Source organism: Neopsephotus bourkii, unplaced genomic scaffold, assembly GCF_033783945.1.
Source record: "Neopsephotus bourkii isolate Nb327-2 ecotype Australia unplaced genomic scaffold, CSIRO-AGI_Nbou_v1 NB_1185, whole genome shotgun sequence".
Classification (NCBI taxonomy): Eukaryota; Metazoa; Chordata; class Aves; order Psittaciformes; family Psittacidae; genus Neopsephotus; species Neopsephotus bourkii.
In genome coordinates, this window is record NW_026901670.1 from 1 (window position 1) to 24,378 (window position 24,378).

General features: G+C 56.6%; 1 protein-coding gene across 1 annotated transcript in view; it reads left to right on the forward strand.

The window, feature by feature from the left end:
- The first annotated feature begins 3,582 nt into the window (after positions 1–3,582).
- The window catches only part of HSF1 (heat shock transcription factor 1), a 34,929-nt gene continuing 14,133 nt past the window's right edge, over positions 3,583–24,378 (forward strand). Inside the window, exons 1-6 of the mRNA XM_061364071.1 lie at positions 3,583–3,736; positions 5,814–5,922; positions 9,736–9,872; positions 11,683–11,807; positions 22,651–22,726; positions 24,085–24,146. Coding sequence (XP_061220055.1) covers positions 3,623–3,736; positions 5,814–5,922; positions 9,736–9,872; positions 11,683–11,807; positions 22,651–22,726; positions 24,085–24,146 — 623 coding nt within the window. The 5' untranslated portion in view covers positions 3,583–3,622. The remainder of the gene's footprint in view (positions 3,737–5,813; positions 5,923–9,735; positions 9,873–11,682; positions 11,808–22,650; positions 22,727–24,084; positions 24,147–24,378) is intronic.

Here is a 24,378-nt window from a genome sequence, read left to right on the forward strand (position 1 = left end):
GTGAGGGAAGCAGGAAGCGAGGGAAGCAGGAAGCGAGGGAAGCAGGAAGCGAGGGAAGCAGGAAGTGAGGGAAGCAGGAAGCAAGGAAGCAGGAAGCAAGGGAAGCAGGAAGCAAGGGAAGCAGGAAGCGAGGGAAGCAGGAAGCAAGGGAAGCAGGAAGCGAGGGAAGCAGGAAGCAAGGAAGCAGGAAGCAAGAAAAGCAGGAAGCAGGAAGTGAGGGAAGCAGGAAGCAAGGAAGCAGGAAGCAAGGAAGTGAGGGAAGCAGGAAGCATGCAGGGATCTGATGGATCCAGATAGCCGGGAGCAGGCAGGGATCTGATGGATCCGGATAGCCGGGAGCACGCAGGGATCTGATGGATCCGGATAGCCGGGAGCACGCAGGGATCTGATGGATCCAGATAGCCGGGAGCAGGCAGGGATCTGATGGATCCGGATAGCCGGGAGCACGCAGGGATCTGATGGATCCGGATAGCTGGGAGCAGGCAGGGATCTGATGGATCCGGATAGCCGGGAGCAGGCAGGGATCTGATGGATCCGGACAGCCGGGAGCAGGCAGGGATCTGATGGATCTGGATAGCCGGGAGCACGCAGGGATCTGATGGATCCGGATAGCCGGGAGCAGGCAGGGATCTGATGGATCCGGATAGCCGGGAGCAGAACACACAAAAAGCCGGGAGCACGCAGGGATCTGATGGATCCCAATGGCCAGGAGCATGCAGGGATCTGATGGATCCGGATAGCCGGGAGCAGGCAGGGATCTGATGGATCCGGATAGCCGAGAGCAGGCAGGGATCTGATGGATCCGGATAGCCGTGAGCAGGCAGGGATCTGATGGATCCGGATAGCCGGGAGCACGCAGGGATCTGATGGATCCGGATAGCCGGGAGCAGGCAGGGATCTGATGGATCCGGATAGCCGGGAGCAGGCAGGGATCTGATGGATCCCAATGGCCAGGAGCAGGCAGGGATCTGATGGATCCAGATAGCCGGGAGCACGCAGGGATCTGATGGATCCGGATAGCCGAGAGCAGGCAGGGATCTGATGGATCCGGATAGCCGGGAGCAGGCAGGGATCTGATGGATCCGGATAGCCGGGAGCAGGCAGGGATCTGATGGATCCGGATAGCCGGGAGCAGGCAGGGATCTGATGGATCCGGATAGCCGGGAGCAGGCAGGGATCTGATGGATCCGGATAGCCGGGAGCAGGCAGGGATCTGACGGATCCGGATAGCCGGGAGCAGGCAGGGATCTGATGGATCCGGATAGCCGGGAGCAGGCAGGGATCTGATGGATCCGGATAGCCGGGAGCAGGCAGGGATCTGATGGATCCGGATAGCCGGGAGCAGGCAGGGATCTGATGGATCCGGATAGCCGGGAGCAGGCAGGGATCTGATGGATCCAGATAGCCGGGAGCACGCAGGGATCTGATGGATCCGGATAGCCGGGAGCAGGCAGGGATCTGATGGATCCGGATAGCCGGGAGCAGGCAGGGATCTGATGGGTCCGGATAGCCGGGAGCAGGCAGGGATCTGATGGATCCGGATAGCCGGGAGCAGGCAGGGATCTGATGGATCCGGATAGCCGGGAGCACGCAGGGATCTGATGGATCCCAATGGCCAGGAGCAGGCAGGGATCTGATGGATCCGGATAGCCGGGAGCAGGCAGGGATCTGATGGATCCGGATAGCCGGGAGCAGGCAGGGATCTGATGTATCCGGATAGCCGGGAGCAGGCAGGGATCTGATGGATCCGGATAGCCGGAGCAGGCAGGGATCTGATGGATCCGGATAGCCGGGAGCAGGCAGGGATCTGATGGATCCGGATAGCCGGGAGCACGCAGGGATCTGATGGATCCGGATAGCCGGGAGCAGGCAGGGATCTGATGGATCCGGATAGCCGGGAGCATGCAGGGATCCGGCCGGGAGCAGCAGGGACTGATGGATCCGGATAGCCGGGAGCAGGCAGGGATCTGATGGATCCGGATAGCCGGGAGCAGGCAGGGATCTGATGGATCCGGATAGCCGGGAGCAGGCAGGGATCTGATGGATCCGGATAGCCGGGAGCAGGCAGGGATCTGACGGATCCGGATAGCCGGGAGCAGGCAGGGATCTGACGGACCCGGATAGCCGGGAGCAGGCAGGGATCTGATGGATCCCAATGGCCAGGAGCACGCAGGGATCTCATGGGATCCCAATGGCCTGGAGCACGCAGGGATCTGATGGATCCCAATGGCTGGGAGCAGGCAGGGATCTGATGGATCCGGATAGCCAGGAACATGCAGGGATCTGATGGATCCCAACATTGGGAACACACAGGGATCTGATGGATCCCAATGGCCAGGAGGAGGCAGGGATCTGATGGGATCCCAGTGGCCAGAAGCACGTGGGATCTGATGGATCCCAACACTGGGAACACACAGGAATCTGATGGATCCCAATGGCCAGGAGCACGCAGGGATCCGATGGATCCCAACACCTGGGAACACACCAGGACCCAAATGGATCCCAACGGCCGTGAGCACGCAGGGATCTGCTGGGGACCAGCCTGGGGTATTCCCAAGGCCAGGAATGGGGGGATGAAGACATGGGGGGGGAGGGGGGAGGGAAGAGGGGATAGAGCAGAGGGGAGATGGGTGGGGAGGGATGGACACGGGACAGGGGGGGGGCTCAGCAGGGGAGGGAGGAGGGACGGGGCCATGCGGAGGGGGGCGCAGGAGAGCTGGGAATGGGCACAGGGCACGGAGCCTTCCTCCCGCCCGCTCCTCCTCCGGGTCAAACCTCCCATTCCCCGCCGCTCTGAGGCCTTTACCCGTGTCCGGGGGAGGGAGCCGCCGCCGGGGCCTTCCTCCCGCTCCTCCTCCTCCACCTCCTCCTCCTCCTCGTCCGAGCCGGTGCTGTCGGAGCCGGAGTCCTCCAGCCCCGAGTACGCGCTCTCCTCGCTCTCCGTGAGCTCCTCACTGTCCGCCGATGGACGTGGCTGCAAGGGACGGGAACGGAGCGGGGTCAGGACCGGGTCCCCCCCTCAGCCCCACAGTGGGCTCCGCAGGCCCCGTGCAGGCCCCGCAGGCCCCGTGCAGGCTCCGCAGGCCCCGTACAGGCCCCGTGCAGGCCCCGTGAAGGCCCCGTGAAGGCCCCGTCACCATGGCAACGCGCCCCTACCTCCGCCATGGCCCCGCTGCCGCCGCCGACCGAAGCACCACGTGCGCGCGGGTCAGAGGTCACCGCCAAGGACGCGCCCCCTCAGCCGGCGCGTTGCGCATGCGCATTTGCAAGCCCGGCGCACGGGGACGAGGAGGGCGGTGCTCTGCGCATGCGCATCCCTCAACTTGCGCGCATGCGCAAAGCGGGCTCCAGCAGGAGACGAGGGGGCGTGTCCCGGCGCGCCAGGAGGCCGGGGCGCGCATGCGCAAAGCGCCCCAGCGGGCGCCTGGGGTGGGTGTGTGTGCGTCCCGGCGCGCCAGGAGGCGGAGCCGCGCATGCGCGCCGCCTCCCGGCGCAGGTTGGGGGGGCGTCCCAAGATGGCGGCGGCCATGCTGGACCCCGGTGCTCTCCGTGCGCAGGCCGCGGCCCGGCCCCGCGGCAGCTTCCGGGCGCTCTGAGGCCCCGCCAGGCCCCCGCCGCCGCCATGGAAGGGCCCGGGGCCGCGGCCCCCGGCGGAGGGAACGTGCCCGCGTTCCTCACCAAGCTCTGGACGCTCGTGGAGGACCCGGACACGGACGCGCTGATTTGCTGGAGCCCGGTGAGTCCCCCACAGACGCCGCCGTTGTTGGGCCTGGTCATGGCCGCGTCTCCGGTGAGGCCCTGCGGGTGGGCAGAGGGTTTGTTCCTGCTGCTGCTGCTGCTTGGGCCTTCCCTCGGTCCCAAACGCGCACCCGCGTCCATCCCCATCCCCGTCCCCGCTCTGCACCGGGGGAGACGAGGCCTAAAGCAGCACCGGGGCGCACAGGGAGCTCCGGGGGAGGCTGCTCCCGGTGGTCCCATCCCTGCAAGTCATCACCTTGGGGCCGGGAGCAGAGCCCAGCCCCTCCTGGCTCCATCCCCCTTGTAGGGAGCCATCAGTTCCCCTCTGAGCCTTCTCCTCCTGACCCCCCCCAGGTCCCTGGCCCAGGGCTGGTACAGGCCAGGATGCGGTTGCCATGGATACAGCTCCATCCCTCAGCATCCCCAGCTCCTGTTCCAAGAGCTTTAATCCCTTCAGTGCTCAAGGGCAGGTTGGACACAGGGGGGAGCACCCTGCTCCATTGGAACGGATTGGAGCTGGAGGAGCTTTAAGCTCCCTTCATCCCACCCCATCCCATGCCTTGGTCCAAGCTGCTTTTCCTGCTTCAGATCCACATCTCCCCTTCAGTGCTGCTTTCCCTCCTCTTTGAGCTGAGCTGCACCCCACAACCAACCCCACACCACAGGGGGCTTTATCAGCACAGCAAGACCCTGTTGGGACCCGACTCAGTGCTTCCATGGAGCCTGCTTTAAAGGGCTCAGTCCAAGGTGAGGGCGATGCTGTTGGATGCAGGACCGGTCCCTTCCTGCTGGAGCATCCCCTGGCCTTGCTCTGCTGCCATTGGACCCATGATGAGAGGAGCTTTAGGGATGGGATTGGAGCCCCCCTGCCTCTTCCTCCCATTGCATGCACAGAGGAGGTGGCCATGGGTGAGCTTCAGGAGGGTTCCCCCTCAAAGAGACCCCAGGGACTAGAGCAGGATGCTCCTTCCATAGCCCTGTGGCTGGAAGTGGGGCAGGGATTGAATGGAGCTCCCATGTTAAAGGGGAATTTCACCCCTGGAGTCCATAGATCCATGGAATGGGGGGTGTTGGAAGGGAGCTTAAAGAGGGGTTGAGGTGGGAGCTTGGGAAGCTCTTCCCTATGAGGGTGCACAGAGGAGTTTGGGATGCTCCATCCCTGGTTCAGGTTGGACACAGGGGCTCGGAGCATCCTGCTCCAATGGAAACGCTTGGAGCTGGAGGAGCTTTAAGCTCCCTTCATCCCAACCCATCCCATGGCATGGAAAAGTCCCCCTTAATCCTTTAGGATCCTATAGGACCCATTAGGATCCTGCATGTTTGCACTACGAGCCCCATCTTTGGGATTGGGGTTCAGCCACTTGGCCAAGGGCTTCCCTGCGAGGGTCCCATTGGGAACTGAATGGGATCCTATGGGTTAAGCTCTTTGCAGTGCAACCATAGCCATGAGCAGGGGCATCCCCATTGGGTTAAAGGGGAGCAGGTCCTGGTCCTCCTGTGTGATGCTGATACAGGGAAGTTGGGGCTGTTGAGCCTGGAGAAGAGAAGGATGCTTGGAGACCCCAGAGCATCCTTCCAGTGTGTGAAGGGGGCTATAGGGATGCTGGGGATGGGCTCTCCATTAGGGACTGCAGTGATGGGACAAGGGGTAATGGGTTCAAACTGGAACAGGGGAGGTTTAGATTGGATCTAAGGAGGGAATTCTTCCCTATGAGGATGCTGAGGCACTGGAATGGGTTCCAAACCAAGCCACGTCTTCCTCTGACCCTCAGCATCCAGAGCCTCAATGATGTGGAATTACCTCGGTTTGGGGCATGGTTTAAGCCTACCCCAATGAAACCATCCCAGTTGCTGATGGGTGGTGATGCTTGACTCCCATTGCCTTCATTTGTGCCCAGCTGAGCTTCACCCAGTGCTGGGACCCTTGAATGGCTTCAATGGAGAAGCTGGGGCTACAGTGGGCTCAGAGCATCCTCATGCTTGGACCCAAAGCAGCTTTAAGTTCCCTTCATCCCACCCCATTCCATGCATTTCCTCCCTATCTAACACCCCCTTTTCCCCTCTTTCTTTACCAGAGTGGAAGCAGCTTCCACGTCTTCGACCAAGGCCAGTTTGCCAAGGAGGTGCTCCCAAAATACTTCAAACACAACAACATGGCCAGCTTCGTGCGCCAGCTCAACATGTGTAAGTACCTCCTGCATCCTCCTGCCTTGTGGTCCATGGCTCCGTGATGGAGCATTGATTTGGGTGCTCTGCATCGCTCCCATTTGGGGTACCAAGGGATGGGTTATAAGGACCCAGGGAGGGGGGAATAACAGCATCCAGACCTGGAATCTCCTCCTGCATCCCCTCATGTTCTTGATGGGACATCAGTACTGGGGGTGTGGAACCAGCACAGTCCCATCATAAGGGGCACCTTGTGTGTGTTCCCCTCATGTTCTTGATGGGACATCAGTACTGGGGGTGTGGAACCAGCACAGTCCCATCATAGGGGACACCTTGTGTGTGTTCCCCTCATGTTCTTGATGGGACATCAGTGCTGGGGGTGTGGAACCAGCACAGTCCCACCATAGGGGACACCTTGTGTGTGTTCCCTCATGTTCTGATGGACATCAGTGCTGGGGGTGTGGAACCAGCACAGTCCCATCATAGGGGACACCTTGTGTGTGTTCCCCTCATGTTCTTGATGGGACATCAGTGCTGGGGGTGTGGAACCAGCACAGTCCCATCATAGGGGACACCTTGTGTGTGTTCCCCTCATGTTCTTGATGGGACATCAGTGCTGGGGGTGTGGAACCAGCACAGTCCCACCATAGGGGACACCTTGTGTGTGTTCCCCTCATGTTCCTGATGGGACATCAGTGCTGGGGGTGTGGAACCAGCACAGTCCCATCATAGGGGACACCTTGTGTGTGTTCCCCTCATGTTCTTGATGGGACATCAGTGCTGGGGGTGTGGAACCAGCACAGTCCCACCATAGGGGACACCTTGTGTGTGTTCCCCTCATGTTCTTGATGGGACATCAGTGCTGGGGGTGTGGAACCAGCACAGTCCCACCATAGGGGACACCTTGTGTGTGTTCCCCTCATGTTCTTGATGGGACATCAGTGCTGGGGGTGTGGAACCAGCACAGTCCCACCATAGGGGACACCTTGTGTGTGTTCCACTCATGTTCCTGATGGGACATCAGTGCTGGGGGTGTGGAACCAGCACAGTCCCATCATAGGGGACACCTTGTGTGTGTTCCCCTCATGTTCTTGATGGGACATCAGTGCTGGGGGTGTGGAACCAGCACAGTCCCATCATAGGGGACACCTTGTGTGTGTTCCCCTCATGTTCTTGATGGGACATCAGTGCTGGGGGTGTGGAACCAGCCCTGCTCTACCAAACAGGAGTGATGCAGAAGAGGAACCCATAGAACCAAGCTTGGGGTTGTTCATCCATGGAGGGATGGGATGGGATGGGATGGGATGAAGGGACCTTAAAGCTCCTCCATCTCCATCCCCTTCCATTGGAGCAGGATGCTCCAAGCCCCTGTATCCAACCTGCCAGGGATGGAGCATCCCAAACTCCTCCCTTTATCCCATCCCAATGTCCCAGCACCCTCAATTCTCTGCTATGGGGCCTGATCCTTTGCAGCTCTTTGCCAAGGCCCCCTTTTCCTTCCCCCCCTTTTCCTTCCCCCCCTTTTCCTTCCCCCCTTTTCCTTCCCCCCCTTTTCCTTCCCCCTCTTTTCCTTCCCCCCTTTTCCTTCCCCCCCTTTTCCTTCCCCCTTTCCTTCCCCCCCTTTTCCTTCCCCTCTTTTCCTTCCCCTCTTTTCCTTCCCCCCTTTTCCTTCCCCCCCTTTCCTTCCCCCCCTTTTCCTTCCCCCCCTTTCCCTCCCCCCTTTTCCTTCCCCCCTTTTCCTCCCCCCCTTTTCCCCCCCCTTTTCCTTCCCGCCTTTTCCTCCCCCCCTTTCCCCCCCCCTTTTCCTCCCCCCTTTTCCTTCCCCCTCTTTTTCCTTCCCCCCTTTCCTTCCCCCCTTTTCCTTCCCCCCCTTTTTCCTTCCCCCTTTTCCCCCTCCTTCCCACCTTTCCCCCCTTTCCCCCCTTTCCTCCCCTTTCCTTCCCCCTCTTTTTTCCTTCCCCCCTTTCCTTCCCCTTCCTTCCCCCCTTTTCCTCCCCCTTTTCCCCTTTTCCTTCCCGCCTTCCTCCCCTTTCCCCCCTTTCCCTCCCCCCTTTCCCTTCCCCCCTTTCCTTCCCCCTTTTCCTCCCCTCTTTCCTTCCCACCCTTTTCCTTCCCCCCTTTCCTTCCCCCCCTTTCCTTCCCCCCCTTTCCCCCCTTTCCTTCCCCCCTTTCCTTCCCCCTCTTTTCCTCCCCCTTTTCCTCCCCCTTTTCCTTCCCCCCTTCCTCCCCCTTTTCCTCCCCTTCCTTCCCCCCTTTCCTCCCTTTTTCCCCGTTTTCCTCCCCCTTCCTTTCCCTCTTTTTCCTTCCCCCCTTTTCCTTCCCCTTTTTCCTTCCCCCCTTTCCTTCCCCCTTTCCCTCCCTTTTCCTCCCTCCTTCCCCCCTTTTCCTCCCTTTCCCCCTTTTCCTCCCCCCTTTCCTTCCCCTCTTTCCTTCCCCCCCCTTATCCTTCCCCCTTTTCCTCCCCTTTCCTCCCCTTCCTTCCCCTTTTTCCTTCCCCCCTTTCCTTCCCCCTCTTTCCTCTCCCTTTTCCTTCCCCCCTTTTTCCTCCCTTTTCCTTCCCCCCCCTTTTCCTTCCCCCTTTCCTTCCCCCTTTCCTTCCCCCTTTTCCTTCCCCCTTTTCCTTCCCCCTTTCCTTCCCCCTTTCCTTCCCCCTTTCCTTCCCCCTTTCCTTCCCCCCCTTTTCCTTCCCCCTCTTTTCCTCCCCCCTTTTCCTTCCCCCCTTTTCCTTCCCCCCTTTTCCTTCCCCCTCTTTTCCTCCCCCCTTTTCCTTCCCCCTCTTTTCCTTCCCCCCCTTTTCCTTCCCCCCCTTTTCCTTCCCCCCCGTGCATCCAAGGATACCAGGAGGATGCCTTTCACCCCATCCCACATAGAGGCTTCAACAGGGATCAGTGTTAACGCTCCAGATGTGGGCCTGCAGAGAGCATCCCAATGGGATTAGGAGGGATGATGCTTCCATTGCCTTTCAACACCAGCTCTCTTGAAGCACTTTATAGGGATGATCCCAGTTGAGGATGCAATTCCCAGCATATAGGACTCAGCCATCCCTATGCAGCATCACCCATCCAGGAGGCTGTGCTGCTGCACTGGGAATAGCCTGGACATCATGGGATGGGGTGGGATGAAGGGAGCTTAAAGCTCATCCAGCTCCGACCCAAAGGGATGCTCCGAGCCCCTGTGTCCAACCTGGCAGGGATGGAGCATCCCAAACTCCTCCCTTCAGCACCCTCATGGGGAAGAACCCCCCAAGATCCCATCAACTCTTCCCTCTTCCTCCTCATCCCATCCCTGCATCCCTCATCCCATCCCTGCATCCCTCATCCCACCCCTGCATCCCTCATCCCACCCCTGCATCCCTCATCCCATCCCTGCATCCCTCATCCCCTCCCTGCATCCCTCATCCCACCCCTGCATCCCTCATCCCATCCCTGCATCCCTCATCCCACCCCTGCATCCCTCATCCCATCCCTGCATCCCTCATCCCACTCCTGCATCCCTCATCCCATCCCTGCATCCCTCATCCCATCCCTGCATCCCTCATCCCATCCCTGCATCCCTCATCCCATCCCTGCATCCCTCATCCCATCCCTGCATCCCTCATCCCATCCCTGCATCCCTCATCCCATCCCTGCATCCCTCATCCCATCCCTGCATCCCTCATCCCATCCCTGCATCCCTCATCCTTCTCCAGGCTTTCCCATCCCTTGCAGCATCCCCATGGCCTCCTCTGGACCAACTCCATCAGCTCCAGGTCCTTCTTTCCTGCAGCAGAAGCCTCAAGTTCAAACCCACCCCATTCAGCTTGGTTTCAGTTGCCCCCCCTTTCCTTTTCAGATGGGTTCCGTAAGGTTGTGCACATTGAGCAGGGGGGATTGGTGAAGCCAGAGAAGGATGACACGGAATTCCAGCATCCCTACTTCATCCGAGGGCAGGAGCATCTCCTGGAGAACATCAAGAGGAAAGTAACCAGCGTAAGTACCTGCAAGGCATCTTTTGGGATGAGCTTTAACCGAAGTGATGCAAACCAGAGCGCTGATCCCAAAAGGCTTCCTGTGCTCCAAGGGTGACCATGGGATCAGCTGGATTGGGAAAGCCCAGTCCAACCATTGCCCCAATGCCCCATGTGCACATCCTATAGACACCCCCAGGGTAACCCCACTGCCCCATGTGCCCATCCTATAGACACCCCCAGGGTAACCCCACTGCCCCATGTGCCCATCCTATAGACACCCCCAGGGTCCCCATGCAACCCCACTGCCCCATGTGCCCATCCTATAGACACCCCCAGGGTAACCCCACTGCCCCATGTGCCCATCCTATAGACACCCCCAGGGTCCCCATGCAACCCCACTGCCCCATGTGCCCATCCTATAGACACCCCCAGGGTAACCCCACTGCCCCATGTGCCCATCCTATAGACACCCCCAGGGTAACCCCACTGCCCCATGTGCCCATCCTATAGACACCCCCAGGGTCCCCATGCAACCCCACTGCCCCATGTGCCCATCCTATAGACACCCCCAGGGTAACCCCACTGCCCCATGTGCCCATCCTATAGACACCCCCAGGGTCCCCATGCAACCCCACTGCCCCATGTGCCCATCCTATAGACACCCCCAGGGTAACCCCACTGCCCCATGTGCCCATCCTATAGACACCCCCAGGGTAACCCCACTGCCCCATGTGCCCATCCTATAGACACCCCCAGGGTAACCCCACTGCCCCATGTGCCCATCCTATAGACACCCCCAGGGTAACCCCACTGCAACCCCACTGCCCATGTGCCCATCCTATAGACACCCCCAGGGTCCCCATGCCTGCAGCCCTGCCCTGTTCCAATGCCTGAGCACCCTCTGGGGCAGGAATTGCTCCTCAGCTCCATCCAACCCTGCCCTGGTGCAGCTTGAGCCCGGTTCCTCTTGTCCCATCCCTTGGCTCCATCCTGGCTCCATCCTCCTTGGAGGCACCCATCAGGTCCTGCTCTCCTCCTCCCCATGTCCTGCATCCCTTCCCCATCACCCCCAGTGCCCCATCCCCATTCCCTTCTCTGCGCCCCATTCAGCCCCTCAATGTTGCAGTGAGGGCCCCATAGCTGAACACAGGATTTGAGGTGTTGGGATGGAGGCAGAGCTGCTCCATCCTCCATAGCATCTTCCCCATCCCCTATGGTCAATGCTATGCTGGGCACCTGGGGCCTATGGAGCGATGCTTTGTGTTCCTCCTATGCAAGACCATTCCCCCATCACCACAAGTGAGCTCCTTGGTCCCTTCCATTGGGAATTGTAAGGTCCCTGCACCCAAACCAAGCTGGGATTCAGTGCTTCCTATATGGGAGCACCAAAACCCTGTGCTCAGAGCCTGCTCCTTGGCTGCAGTGGTGATGCTGAGAGCATCCAGTGAGCGGTGATGCTGAGGGACCACTGCAAGAGGCTTTGGTTTCCCTTCTCTCCATTGCTCATCATGGGAATTCCCATTCCAGCACCTTCAGAGGGGGGCAGGAGCCTCCCCCCAGTGCTGATGCTCCCTTTGGGATGTGGCATTGCCCTGGTTGAGAGCATCTTGGGCTGTTCCCCCTATCACAAGGGTTTGCAAGCCAACAGCCCTGCCCTGGATGCTGCATCCTGCTCCAGCATCACCTGGGATTGCTTAGGATGGGAGGGAATTCCCAGTTCTCCCAGTTCCCAAGCAGGAATCAGCTTGCTCTATGGGTACCTGTGGTGATGGAGGAGGTTCAGAGCTCCCCATAGCTCTCAGCATCACCGAGCTCCCCCCTATCTCCAGGTATCCAGCATCAAGAACGAGGACATCAAGGTCCAGCAGGACAACGTGACCAAGCTCCTGACTGACATCCAGGTGATGAAGGGGAAGCAGGAGAGCATGGACTCCAAGCTCATCGCCATGAAGCAGTATGTATGTGTGGAGGGAGGCGGGTGGACCAGTATGGACCAGTATGGACCAGTATGGACCAGTTTGCCCAGTGCTTTCTCTCCTCAATGGGTTGTTTTGAAGCCAGTCTCTTAGAGAAGGATGCTCCTTGCTTGTTCTCCATCCCTGCCTCCCTTTGTCCCAAGGATACAGCATGGGATTTAAGGAGCATCCTTAGGAAGGGACCTTTTAAACAGGATGAAGCCATGGGGTGACCCCATAGGGGTAAAGATGCTTTGGAGGAAGGCTTTGCCCTAAGGTTGGGAAGGCTTCAGGAGCTTCCCATCATTCCATAGGGATGGATCTGCAGTGTCAATGCATGGCACTGGGACATCCTTGGCATTGGATTTGGGTTTTCCTGCCTTGGGGTACACACCTTGGTCTTGTTCTATACTGCAGTAGGGTTAGGGTTAGGGTTAGGGTTAGGGTTAGGGTTAGGGTTAGGGTTAGGGTTTGGGTTAGGGTTAGGGTTAGGGTTAGGGTAGGAGTAGGTAGGAGGGTTAGGGTAGGGTAGGTTAGGGTTAGGGTTAGGTTAGGTTAGGTTAGGGTTAGGGTTGTTAGGTTAGGGTTAGGTTAGGGTTAGGTTAGGTTAGGTTAGGTTAGGTTAGGTTTATGTTAGGTTAGGTTTAGGTTAGGTTAGGTTAGGTTGGGTTAGGAGGTAGGGTTAGGTAGTTAGGTTAGGGTTAGGTTAGGGTTAGGTTAGGGTTAGGTGGGTTAGGTTAGGTTAGGGTTAGGTTAGGGTTAGGGTTAGGGTTAGGGTTAGGGTTAGGGTTAGGGTTAGGGTTCGGGTTAGGGTTCGGGTTAGGGTTAGGGTTAGGGTTAGGGTTAGGGTTAGGGTTAGGGTTAGGGTTAGGGTTAGGGTTAGGGTTAGGGTTAGGGTTAGGGTTAGGGTTAGGGTTAGGGTTAGTTAGGATAACATTTGCTGGCCTGTCCTAGTACTTATAATCCAGGCTCTTGATTCCCTCCTTGCACCCCATTGAATTCCCTATGGATTTGGGCACTGGGATGGGATAAAGGGAGAAGATTGGGATGCTCCATCCCTGCAGGTTGGACACAGGGGCTTGGAGCATCCTGCTCCAATGGAAGGGATCCCTGCCCATGGTAGGGATTGGAGCTGGAGGGGCTCCATCCAACCCAACCCATCCCATATCCCTGTGTGAGGATGGGAGCATCCCCCAGTGCATCCCAGCACTCCCCAGTTGCTGCTCCTTTGGCTCTGCCTGAAGCATCATGAGCATCACTGGTGCTGCATCCCTGTAGGGCCCCATGTGGAACACCTGGAGCAGCAGTGGGCTCCCTGGGTACCATGGTACCCGGGTACCATTGTACCTGGGTACCAGGGCTTACTGGGGACCCTTGTATCTGGGTACCAGGGCTTAATGGGGACCCTTGTACCTGGGTACCAGGGCTTACTGGGTACCATTGTACCTGGGTACCAGGGCTTACTGGGGACCCTTGTATCTGGGTACCAGGGCTTAATGGGGACCCTTGTACCTGGGTACCTGGGCTTACTGGGGACCCTTGTACCTGGGTACCAGGGCTTACTGGGGACCCTTGTACCCGGGTACCAGGGCTTACTGGGGACCCTTGTAACTGGGTACCAGGGCTTACTGGGGACCCTTGTACCTGGGTACCGGGGATTACTGGGGACCCTTGTACCTGGGTACCAGGGCTTACTGGGGACCCTTGTACCTGGGTACCAGGGCTTACTGGGGACCCTTGTACCTGGGTACCAGGGCTTACTGGGGACCCTTGTACCTGGGTACCGGGGCTTACTGGGGACCCTTGTACCTGGGTACCAGGGCTTACTGGGGACCCTTGTACCTGGGTACCAGGGCTTACTGGGGACCCTTGTAGCTGGGTACCAGGGCTTACTGGGGACCCTTGTATCTGGGTACCGGGGCTTACTGGGGACCCTTGTACCTGGGTACCAGGGCTTACTGGGGACCCTTGTACCTGGGTACCAGGGCTTACTGGGGACCCTTGTACCTGGGTACCAGGGCTTACTGGGGACCCTTGTACTCCCATATCCCAATGGGAACCAGGATTGGTGCTGGGATTGTGTCCCTGCTGCTCCCATATCCAATGGGGAACCAGGATTGGTGCTGGGATTGTGTCCCTGCTGCTCCCGTATCCAATGGGGAACCAGGATTGGTGCTGGGATTGTGTCCCTGCTGCTCCCGTATCCAATGGGGAACCAGGATTGGTGCTGGGATTGTGTCCCTGCTGCTCCCATATCCAATGGGAACCAGGATTGGTGCTGGGATTGTGTCCCTGCTGCTCCCGTATCCAATGGGGAACCAGGATTGGTGCTGGGATTGTGTCCCTGCTGCTCCCATATCCAATGGGAACCAGGATTGGTGCTGGGATTGTGTCCCTGCTGCTCCCGTATCCAATAGGAACCAGGATTGGTGCTGGGATTGTGCCCCTGCTGCTCCCATATCCAATGGGGAGCCAGGATTGGTGCTGGGATTGTGGCCCTGCTGCTCCCGTATCCAATGGGGACCAGTTTTGGTGCTGGGATTGTGTCCCTGCTGCTCCCATATCCAATGGGGACCAGTTTTGGTGCTGGGATTGTGTCCCTGTTCTTGGTTTGGCTCCTGTGTTCCCCTTAGGTGCCTCTGGGGATATTTCACTGTCTGAAAATGGGTTTTTTTGCCCTTTTTTTGCCCCTTTGGGCCTTCCCCCCCCCTTTTTTTCACCTTTTTTCTTTTTACTTTTTTGCCTTTTTTCTTTGGCTTTTTTCCCTTTTTTGCCTTTTCTTTGCCTTTTCCCCCCTTTTTTGCCTTTTTTCTTTGTCTTTTTTGCCCCTTTTTGCCCTTTTTTGCCCTTTTTTGCCCTTTTTTTTGCCCTGTTTTTGCCTTTTTTGCCTCTTTTGCCCTGTTTTTGCCCTTTTTTGCCCTTTTTGCCTTTTTTGCCTTTTTTTATCCGTTTTTGCCCCTTTTTTGGTTTTTTGCCCTTTTTTGCCCTTTTTTTTCCTCTTTTGCCTTTTTTTGCCTTTATTGCCTTTTTTTGCCTTTTTTGCCTTTTTTTTTGCCCTTTCTTGCCTTTTTTCCTTTTTTTCCTTTTTTTCTTTTTTTGCCTTTTTTGCCCTTTTTTTGCCTTTTTTGCCCTTTTTTGCCTTTTTTCCCTTTTTTCCCTTTTTGCCTTTTTTGCCCTTTTTTTGCCTTTTATTGTCCTTTCTTGCTCTTTTTACCCTTTTTTGTCCTTTTTCGCCTTTTTTCCTCTTTTTTGGTCTTTTTTTCCCTTTTTTGCTTTTTTTTTAATTTTTTTGTGATTTTTGCCCTTTTTTACCTTTTTTACCTTTTTTTGCCCTTTTTTGCCTTTTTTACCTTTTTTGCATTTTTTACCTCTTTTTGCCCTTTTTTTGCCTATTTTTTTGCATTTTTTTTCCTTTTTTTTTTGCCCTTTTTATCCCTTTCTTTGTCCATTATGCCCCCCCAAGCACCATTCCTTGCACCAGCAGCAGCAAAGCCCTCCCCGTTCGCCTTCATCCCTGATCCATCGATTCCCTTCCAGCGCATCCCTTTGTTATTCCCATTGAATCCCAGCACGGATCCAGGCTGGGGGGAGCAGGACCTCAGCGCAACCCCATCCCTGCCCAGCTTGGATGGAGCTTGGAGCCCCCCTTTGCTCCAATGGCAGCGATTCCCTGCCTATGGATGGAGCTGGACCACTTGAAGCATCCTTCATCCCAACCCATTCCATGAATCCATGGTTTACCATCAGCATGATCCCACTCATGGGACCGGTTTGTGCCCATGCATCTCCTTGCTTTCCTACTGGAAATCCATCAGGAAGCCCCTTGGGTTGGGAACCCCAGCTCCAGCCATCGGGAATGGGATCGGCTTCATCCCCATCCCTGCATCTCCAGAGGCAGCAGCATCCAGCAGGGACCAGTCGTGGACTGTGCCTGCAGTTCCTCTTGGCTCCCATTCTGCTTCCTCACTCCTGGAATAGGGCCCTGGACCAAGCCCAATGCTTCCTTTGGGATTTTCCCACTTGGAAGGGGTTGGGATTCAGCTGAGCATCCCGCTCGGAGCAGGCCCAGCTCCATCTCCATCATCAGGGCTCTTGCTGTAAGTCCCCATCTCTTGTGTGGTAACACATGGATTGATGGAGCCATGGGATGGGTTGGGATGAAGGCAAGGACCCCGTCCATTGGAGCAGGATGCTCCAAGCCCCTGTATCCAACCTTGCCAAGGATGGAGCATCCCAAACTCCTCCCTTCATCCCATCCCAGTGCCCCAGCATCCTCATGGGGAAGAACCCCCCAAGATCCCATCAACTCTTCCCTCTTCCTCCTCATCCCATCCCTGCATCCCTCATCCCAAGCACCCCACTGCTTCTACCTGGCTTCTTCTTCCATAGGGCCCAAGGGGCTCCTTTCCCATCCCATTCCCACTCATTGCTCCTGCAGGAAGGGGACCTTCCCAATGATTCATGCTCTGTGCTGGGCTCCAATGGGATCTCCATCCATCTAATGGGATCCAGACCTCCATCATCACCGGCTTCTGTCGGCTTTCCCTATGGATCCTATGGGAATGGCCTTGGCCTCCTGATAGGAATCAGTGTGTCCCTTCTCTGGGATGGAGCTCAGCCCTGCTTCCAAGGAGGGTGCTGTTTGGTCCCCTTCCCATCGGGAGCCTGGGGTTATCCCAGATCCCAGGTTCTGGAATGGGAAAGGGGGGAGCATCCCGGAGCATCCTGGAGCAGCTCCTGTGGTGTTCCCAGCCAGGCGGGCTCTGTGGTGTATCCCTGCTCCATGAGGGTATGGCATCGTGTGACCTGGGCTGGGATGGGGATGGGGAATGGGAATGGGGATGTGCAGTGGGGATGGGGATAGGGAATGGGGATGGGCAGTAGGAATGGGGATGTGCAGTGGGGATGGGGATGGGGATGGGGGATGGGGATGTGCAGTAGGGATGTGCAATGGGGATGGGGAATAGGGATGTGCAGTGGGGATGGGGATGTGCAGTGGGGATAGGGAATGGGGATGTACAATAGGGATGTGCAATGGGGATGTGCAGTGGGGATAGGGAATGGGATGTACAATAGGGATGTGCAATGGGGGATGTACAATAGGGATGTGCAATGGGGATGTGCAGTGGGGATGGGGATGTGCAGTGGGGATAGGGAATGGGGATGTACAATAGGGATGTGCAATGGGGGATGTACAATAGGGATGTGCAATGGGGATGTGCAGTGGGGATGGGGATGTGCAGTGGGGATGGGGAATGGGGATGTACAATGGGGATGTGCAGTGGGGATGTGCAATGAGGATATGCAATAGGGATGTGCAATAGGGATGTACAATAGGGATGTGCAATAGGGATGTGCAATAGGGATGTGCAATAGGGATGTACAATAGGGATGTGCAATAGGGATGTGCAATAGGGATGTGCAATAGGGATGTACAATAGGGATGTGCAATAGGGATGTACAATAGGGATGTGCAATAGGGATGTACAATAGGGATGTACAATAGGGATGTGCAATAGGGATGTGCAATAGGGATGTACAATAGGGATGTACAATAGGGATGTGCAATAGGGATGTACAATAGGGATGTGCAATAGGGATGTACAATAGGGATGTACAATAGGGATGTGCAATAGGGATGTACAATAGGGATGTACAATAGGGATGTGCAGTGGGGATGTGCAATAGGGATATGCAATAGGGATGTGCAGTGGGGATGTGCAATAGGGACGTACAATAGGGATGTGCAGTAGGGATGTGCAGTGAGCAAAGCCTTGTGCCGCTCCAGGCAGCTCGGATGCTTCCCTGCATCCCATGGGCAGCTGGAAAAGGCCGGGATCCAGTTCTGTCAGCACTGGGAATGATGCTGCCCCTTCCCAAAGGAGTCTCCAGGAGGCAGCAGAGATCCACGCTCCATGCTCCTGGAATCCTGGCCCTAGGGGCCTCATCCTCATTGTCCCCTTGGGCTATGGGGCAGCATCTGCCTTGTCCTGGTCCAGGCCCCACTGTCATTAACAGCCTGTTCCCATTGGAAACAGTGGGATTGGGATTGATTGCACTGCTGCTCCCCACAGCATCCATCAAGGGGGGGGGGTTCCTGCTTCTCACTTCACTGCTTCCCATCTGGATATAACAAAAGGTTTGGCTCTGTGGGTCAATTCCCTTCTAAATTAGAGGGGAATCAGTGAGGGGACACAGGGAATGCCATTGGGATGCAGGAGCAAGGCATCACTGTGCAGGGAAACCTTTTGGTTTTAGCTTGGAAGGGATTGAGATGGGGTTTTGGGATGTTCTTCCCTGTTAGAGCCTGTGGTCCATGCCTGCATCACCCCTGGATGGGGCAGTTGGGATGCAGTGATTTACATCCCTGTCAGAGCCTGTGGTCCATGCCTGCATCACCCCTGATGGGGCAGTTGGGATGCAGTGATTTACATCCCTTTCAGAGCCTGTGGTCCATGCAGGGATCACCCCTGATGGGGCAGTTGGGATGCAGTGATTTACATCCCTGTTAGAGCCTGTGGTCCATGCCTGCATCACCCCTGGATGGGGCAGTTGGGATGCAGTGATTTACATCCCTGTCAGAGCCTGTGGTCCATGCCTGCATCACCCTGGATGGGGCAGTTGGGATGCAGTGATTTACATCCCTGTCAGAGCCTGTGGTCCATGCAGGGATCACCCCTGGATGGGGCAGTTGGGATGCAGTGATTTACATCCCTGTCAGAGCCTGTGGTCCATGCCTGCATCACCCCTGGATGGGGCAGTTGGGATGCAGTGATTTACATCCCTGTCAGAGCCTGTGGTCCATGCAGGGATCACCCTGGATGGGGCAGTTGGGATGCAGTGATTTACATCCCTGTCAGAGCCTGTGGTCCATGCAGGGATCACCCCTGATAGGGCAGTTGGGATGCAGTGATTTACATCCCTGTCAGAGCCTGTGGTCCATGCCTGCATCACCCCTGATGGGGCAGTTGGGATGCAGTGATTTACATCCCTGTCAGAGCCTGTGGTCCATGCCTGCATCACCCCTGGATGGGGCAGTTGGGATGCAGTGATTTACATCCCTGTCAGAGCCTGTGGTCCATGCCTGCATCACCCCTGGATGGGGCAGTTGGGATGCAGTGATTTACATCCCTGTCAGAGCCTGTGGTCCATGCCTGCATCACCCCTGGATGGGGCAGTTGGGATGCAGTGATTTACATCCCTGTCAGAGCCTGTGGTCCAGGCATCACCCCTGGATGGGGCAGTTGGGATGCAGTGATTTACATCCCTGTCAGAGCCTGTGGTCCATGCAGGGATCACCCCTGATGGGGCAGTTGGGATGCAGTGATTTACATCCCTGTCAGAGCCTGTGGTCCATGCCTGCATCACCCCTGATGGGGCAGTTGGGATGCAGTGATTTACATCCCTGTCAGAGCCTGTGGTCCATGCCTGCATCACCCTGGATGGGGCAGTTGGGATGCAGTGATTTACATCCCTGTCAGAGCCTGTGGTCCATGCAGGGATCACCCCTGATGGGGCAGTTGGGATGCAGTGATTTACATCCCTGTCAGAGCCTGTGGTCCATGCCTGCATCACCCTGGATGGGGCAGTTGGGATGCAGTGATTTACATCCCTGTCAGAGCCTGTGGTCCATGCAGGGATCACCCCTGGATGGGGCAGTTGGGATGCAGTGATTTACATCCCTGTCAGAGCCTGTGGTCCATGCAGGGATCACCCCTGATGGGGCAGTTGGGATGCAGTGATTTACATCCCTGTCAGAGCCTGTGGTCCATGCAGGGATCACCCGCATCCCTCCTGGCATCCTGCATCCCTGCCTTGCAGCATCCCTTGTGGATGCTCCAGAATGGGGTTTGGCTGCTTCCCTATGGCAATTCCATAGGGCCTGGAGCTGGACCCACTCCTGCAGGCCCTGGTTCTGCCTCTTGTCTGCCTCTTGCATGCTCCTGCCCTGTTGAGGCCTCATCTGCATTGCTTGGCTCCTTAAAGGGCCCTGTGAAAGAGGGGTCCTATCCCTGTCAGCATCCTCCCATTGGCTTTGGGATCCTGGGATAAGCTCCATGGGCTTGGAGCCCCCTCCTCCAGTGAAAGGGACCCCTGCCCATAGAGCATCTTTAGGCTCTGTTCCAACCCACCCCACCCCAGTCTGGCATCCTGAAAGGGATCATTTCCAGGAATGCAATGGGATTTAACCTGGGAATCACTCAGGTGTGCACTGAGGACTCCACAATTACAAGGTGTTGAATGGAAGCTCCTGATCCTGCCAACAGCTTGGATCCAAACCTTTGCCATTCCCTTCCAACCCACCTCATTGCTCCCATGGCAAAGGGCAGGAGGGGAAGCATCCATGCAGGGATGTAAGGGATGCATCCAGGTGATGCTCGCTGTTAATGGTCCATGCTTGGGATGCAGGAGCCGGGCTCTGCATCCTAATGATGCTGTGGCTGCAGAATGCATCCCTTTGTTTGGGGCTCTGGCAGCTGCCTTCTCCAGCATCACATCAGCAGGGAGAGGGAACAGTCCCCTCCTGTTCCTTCCCTTTTGTCCTTTGAGCCGTGCTTTGTGGGGCCATTCCCTTCCCTGTCACCAGCATCCCCATAGCGCTGGCTCTGCCCTGTGCTGCTTCCTGTTGTCCTGGCTGCTTCCAGAGTCACATGGAAGTGGTTGGGATGGAGAGGATCGGGATCTCATCCCACTCCAACCCCTTTTTCCACTGGGGTAGGGTCCAGCCCTATCCATCCTATCCCAGTGCCCCATCACCCTCACAGCGCCCCATCCCCAGTGTGCATTGTGCTTAAAGGGTTGGGATAAACCAGAGCATCTTTGTCCCAAACAGCCCCAAAATGGGCAACTTTGCCCAGTGGTTTCCTAGGTAAAACCCTTCTGATGTTGGTCCAAATCCATTCTCTTGTCTCAAATACCAGAGCATCCTTCGGTACCATCACCAAGGGCCTGCGGCCACCGCATCCTCACAGTGCGTTGCCAAGCACCAGCATCTTCCTCCTCCGTGGTACCCACGGGTACCATCCCCTGGTACCCAAGGGAGGCTTTTGGCCCTCTCCATCACCATCAATACCCCCCCCATTGCAGAAGCTCTTTGGGTTAAGACCTAAAGGGGAGGTTGGAGCTTGAGCAATCCCAATCCTACCCTTGAGCACTGCCTAAGAGCCCAGCTCAGCCATTCCCATTGTCCCATCCCTGCATCCTTTGTCCCTCTCCAGGCTCCATTCAGGCACTGGAGCTGCTCTCAGCCCTCCCACTAATCCCAGTGCTCCCAGTTTGATCCAGGTGGTTGTTGGCATCCCTTCTGTCCCACAGGCTCATCCATCATGGTGCAGTGCAGTGATTAGAGCATCATCAATCCTGATGACAAACAGCATCCCCATTCCCAGGAATGGGGCAGGAGCATCCCTACTCCCACATAAGGAATGCCCCATCCCTCACAGCATCCCTATGGCCTCTCCCATCAGGAATCACTCCCTGCATCCCAAACCCAGCTCCCACATGCGGGTACCTCCAACCAAGCACTCATTTCCCTTCGGATGGAGCATCCCCCCCCTTTACCCACTGCAATGATGGGGAGGGGGGGGGGATGACATCCAAGCATCATTCCCAAGGCATTCCTAAAGGGCTCTGCTGTGCACCAGCTGCCAATTACACGCATGGAGGCTGAGGATGCTCCAGGCCCCAGCAGGGGGTTTGGGATGAGTGTAAATTATCCCGGATCTCTGCATCCCCCCCATCTGACCCCAGCTCCTGGACCCGCCTCGGGATAACAAAGCCCATGGAGCCCTTCCCTTGGCAGCATTCCCAAGGGTGGGAATGGGGATGGGAATGGAGCTGGCCTCATCTGCTCCATCCCACCTGAGCCAGGGTTGGGGTGGTCACTGCTCATTAGGCAATGGGATGGGAGCAGCTGGACACCGGTTCCCACTGGGTTAAACTGGGCTGGGAGCAGCCCCAGCGTCTTTATACTGGTTTGTGATGGGTTCCAAGCCATTGGTTTGAATGGGGATTAAAGGGAGTGAGGAAGCGTTGCCATGATCCCAGTGTTTGACAGGAGCCAGCTCTGCACCTGCCCCTCATCAAGGGCTGATCCTTTGGGAATGCCTGGCCCTGGTCCTACCCCCCCCACCCCATCATACCCAGCACTGCTCCATCCGCATCCTCATGGATCCATGGAATGGTTTGGGTTGGAAGGGACCTTAAAGCTGCTCCAGTTCCACTGGTGGCAGTGATGCTCCTTGCTGTGTCTATGCACCCATTGGATGCTCCATTGATCCCCAGGCATGGAAAAGGGAAACCAGGGAATTCCTAAATGGGTTTGGAGGTTGGGAATTGGGGCTTAAAGAGGGAATGAGCCTTTTTGGCCAGGATCAAGTGGAGTTATCAGTGCTTATGGGGTTAACACTGTGTTAGAGGCCGTAGGGATAGGTGATGGGTTCAAACTGGACCAGAGGGGATACTGGGATGAAGTTCTTCCCAATGAGGATGCTGGGATCCATAGCAGTGCTCAAGGCCACGTTGGACACAGGGCCTTGGAGCTGGAGATGCTTTAAGCTGCCTTCATCCCACCCCATCCCATTGGTCCATGGGATCGGATTGGTCCATGGGAGCGGATCTATGGAACCACACTGGGAACACACAGCCCCAGGTGATGGCTGTGGAACTGGGCTCCATCCCCATTCCCATGTAGGAATCAATGGCAAGGAGGCCTTCCCGAGCACTGGGAGGCTGGGAATGATGCTGGAGCTGGGAATGATGCTGGAACTGGGAAGTGCCTGCATCCCTACTGGTGAGGATGCTCTCAATTCGGGTCTCAGATACCTGCTGCTTCCTTTACAGTGAGAACGAGGCGCTGTGGAGGGAGGTGGCCAGCCTGAGGCAGAAGCACGCCCAGCAGCAGAAGGTGGTCAATAAGGTAAATCCCACTTTTCCCTATGGATTGGGACCCTCTTGTATTGGGGGGCATGGGGAGGGGGTGACCGGGATGCGGGCGCGCAGCATCAGTGGGATGCAGTGGCATTAATCCCATTTAAAGCATCATTTTGGGCCTTCCCATTGGTGGAAGATGATGGGAATCCAATGGGAAAAGGCTGGATTTGGGCTGGCAGCATCCACCTTTGTGCACTCCCCATGTCCCCCATGTCCAGCTCAGCATCAGTGGGATGCAGTGGCATTAATCCCATTTAAAGCATCATTTTGAGCCTTCCCATTGGTGGAAGATGATGGGAATCCAATGGGAAAAGGCTGGATTTGGGCTGCCAGCATCCCCCTTTGTGCACTCCCCATGTCCAGCTCAGCATCAGTGGGATGCAGTGGCATTAATCCCATTTAAAGCATCATTTTGAGCCTTCCCATTGCTGGAAGATGATGGGAATCCAATGGGAAAAGGCTGGATTTGGGCTGCCAGCATCCCCCTTTGTGCACTCCCCATGTCCCCCATATCCAGCTCAGCATCAGTGGGATGCAGTGGCATTAATCCCATTTAAAGCATCATTTTGAGCCTTCCCAATGGTACAAGATGATGGGAACCCAATGGGAAAAGGCTGGATTTGGGCTGCCAGCATCCCCCTTTGTGCATTCCCCATGTCCAGCTCAGCATCAGTGGGATGCAGTGGCATTAATCCCATTTAAAGCATCATTTTGAGCCTTCCCAATGGTACAAGATGATGGGAATCCAATGGGAAAAGGCTGGATTTGGGCTGCCAGCATCCCCCTTTGTGCACTCCCCATCTCCAGCTCAGCATCAGTGGGATGCAGTGGCATTAATCCCATTTAAAGCATCATTTTGAGCCTTCCCAATGGTACAAGATGATGGGAATCCAATGGGAAAAGGCTGGATTTGGGCTGCCAGCATCCCCCTTTGTGCACTCCCCATGTCCCCCATATCCAGCTCAGCATCAGTGGGATGCAGTGGCATTAATCCCATTTAAAGCATCATTTTGGGCCTTCCCATTGCTGGAAGATGATGGGAATCCAATGGGAAAAGGCTGGATTTGGGCTGCCAGCATCCCCCTTTGTGCACTCCCCATATCCCCCATATCCAGCTCAGCATCAGTGGGATGCAGTGGCATTAATCCCATTTAAAGCATCATTTTGAGCCTTCCCATTGCTGGAAGATGATGGGAACCCAATGGGAAAAGGCTGGATTTGGGCTGCCAGCATCCCCCTTTGTGCCCTCCCCATGTCCCCAGTGCCCAGTTCAGCTCTGCCAATGGTCCCAGTGCATTTCCTGTACCCCCCATCACAGGCTCTTGTCCTTTCTCCTCCCCACAGCTCATCCAGTTCCTGATCTCATTGGTTCAATCCAACCGCATCCTCGGAGTGAAGAGGAAGATGTAAGTGATGGAGATGCTTCCCTATTAAGGGAATAGGGAGAGGAGCAGCAGAGCAGGTCCCATTGCTCTCCTTATGGGTAGGGGTGGTCCTCCTGTTGTCCCTCATCTCAGATGCATTGAGCTGAGCAGCTCCTGCTCATCCCATCCCATCCCATCCCATGAGATGGGCTCCTTTGGTGGTACCCTGGAACAAGAAGATGGGGTTCCCCCATCCCTACAAGTGTTCCCACAC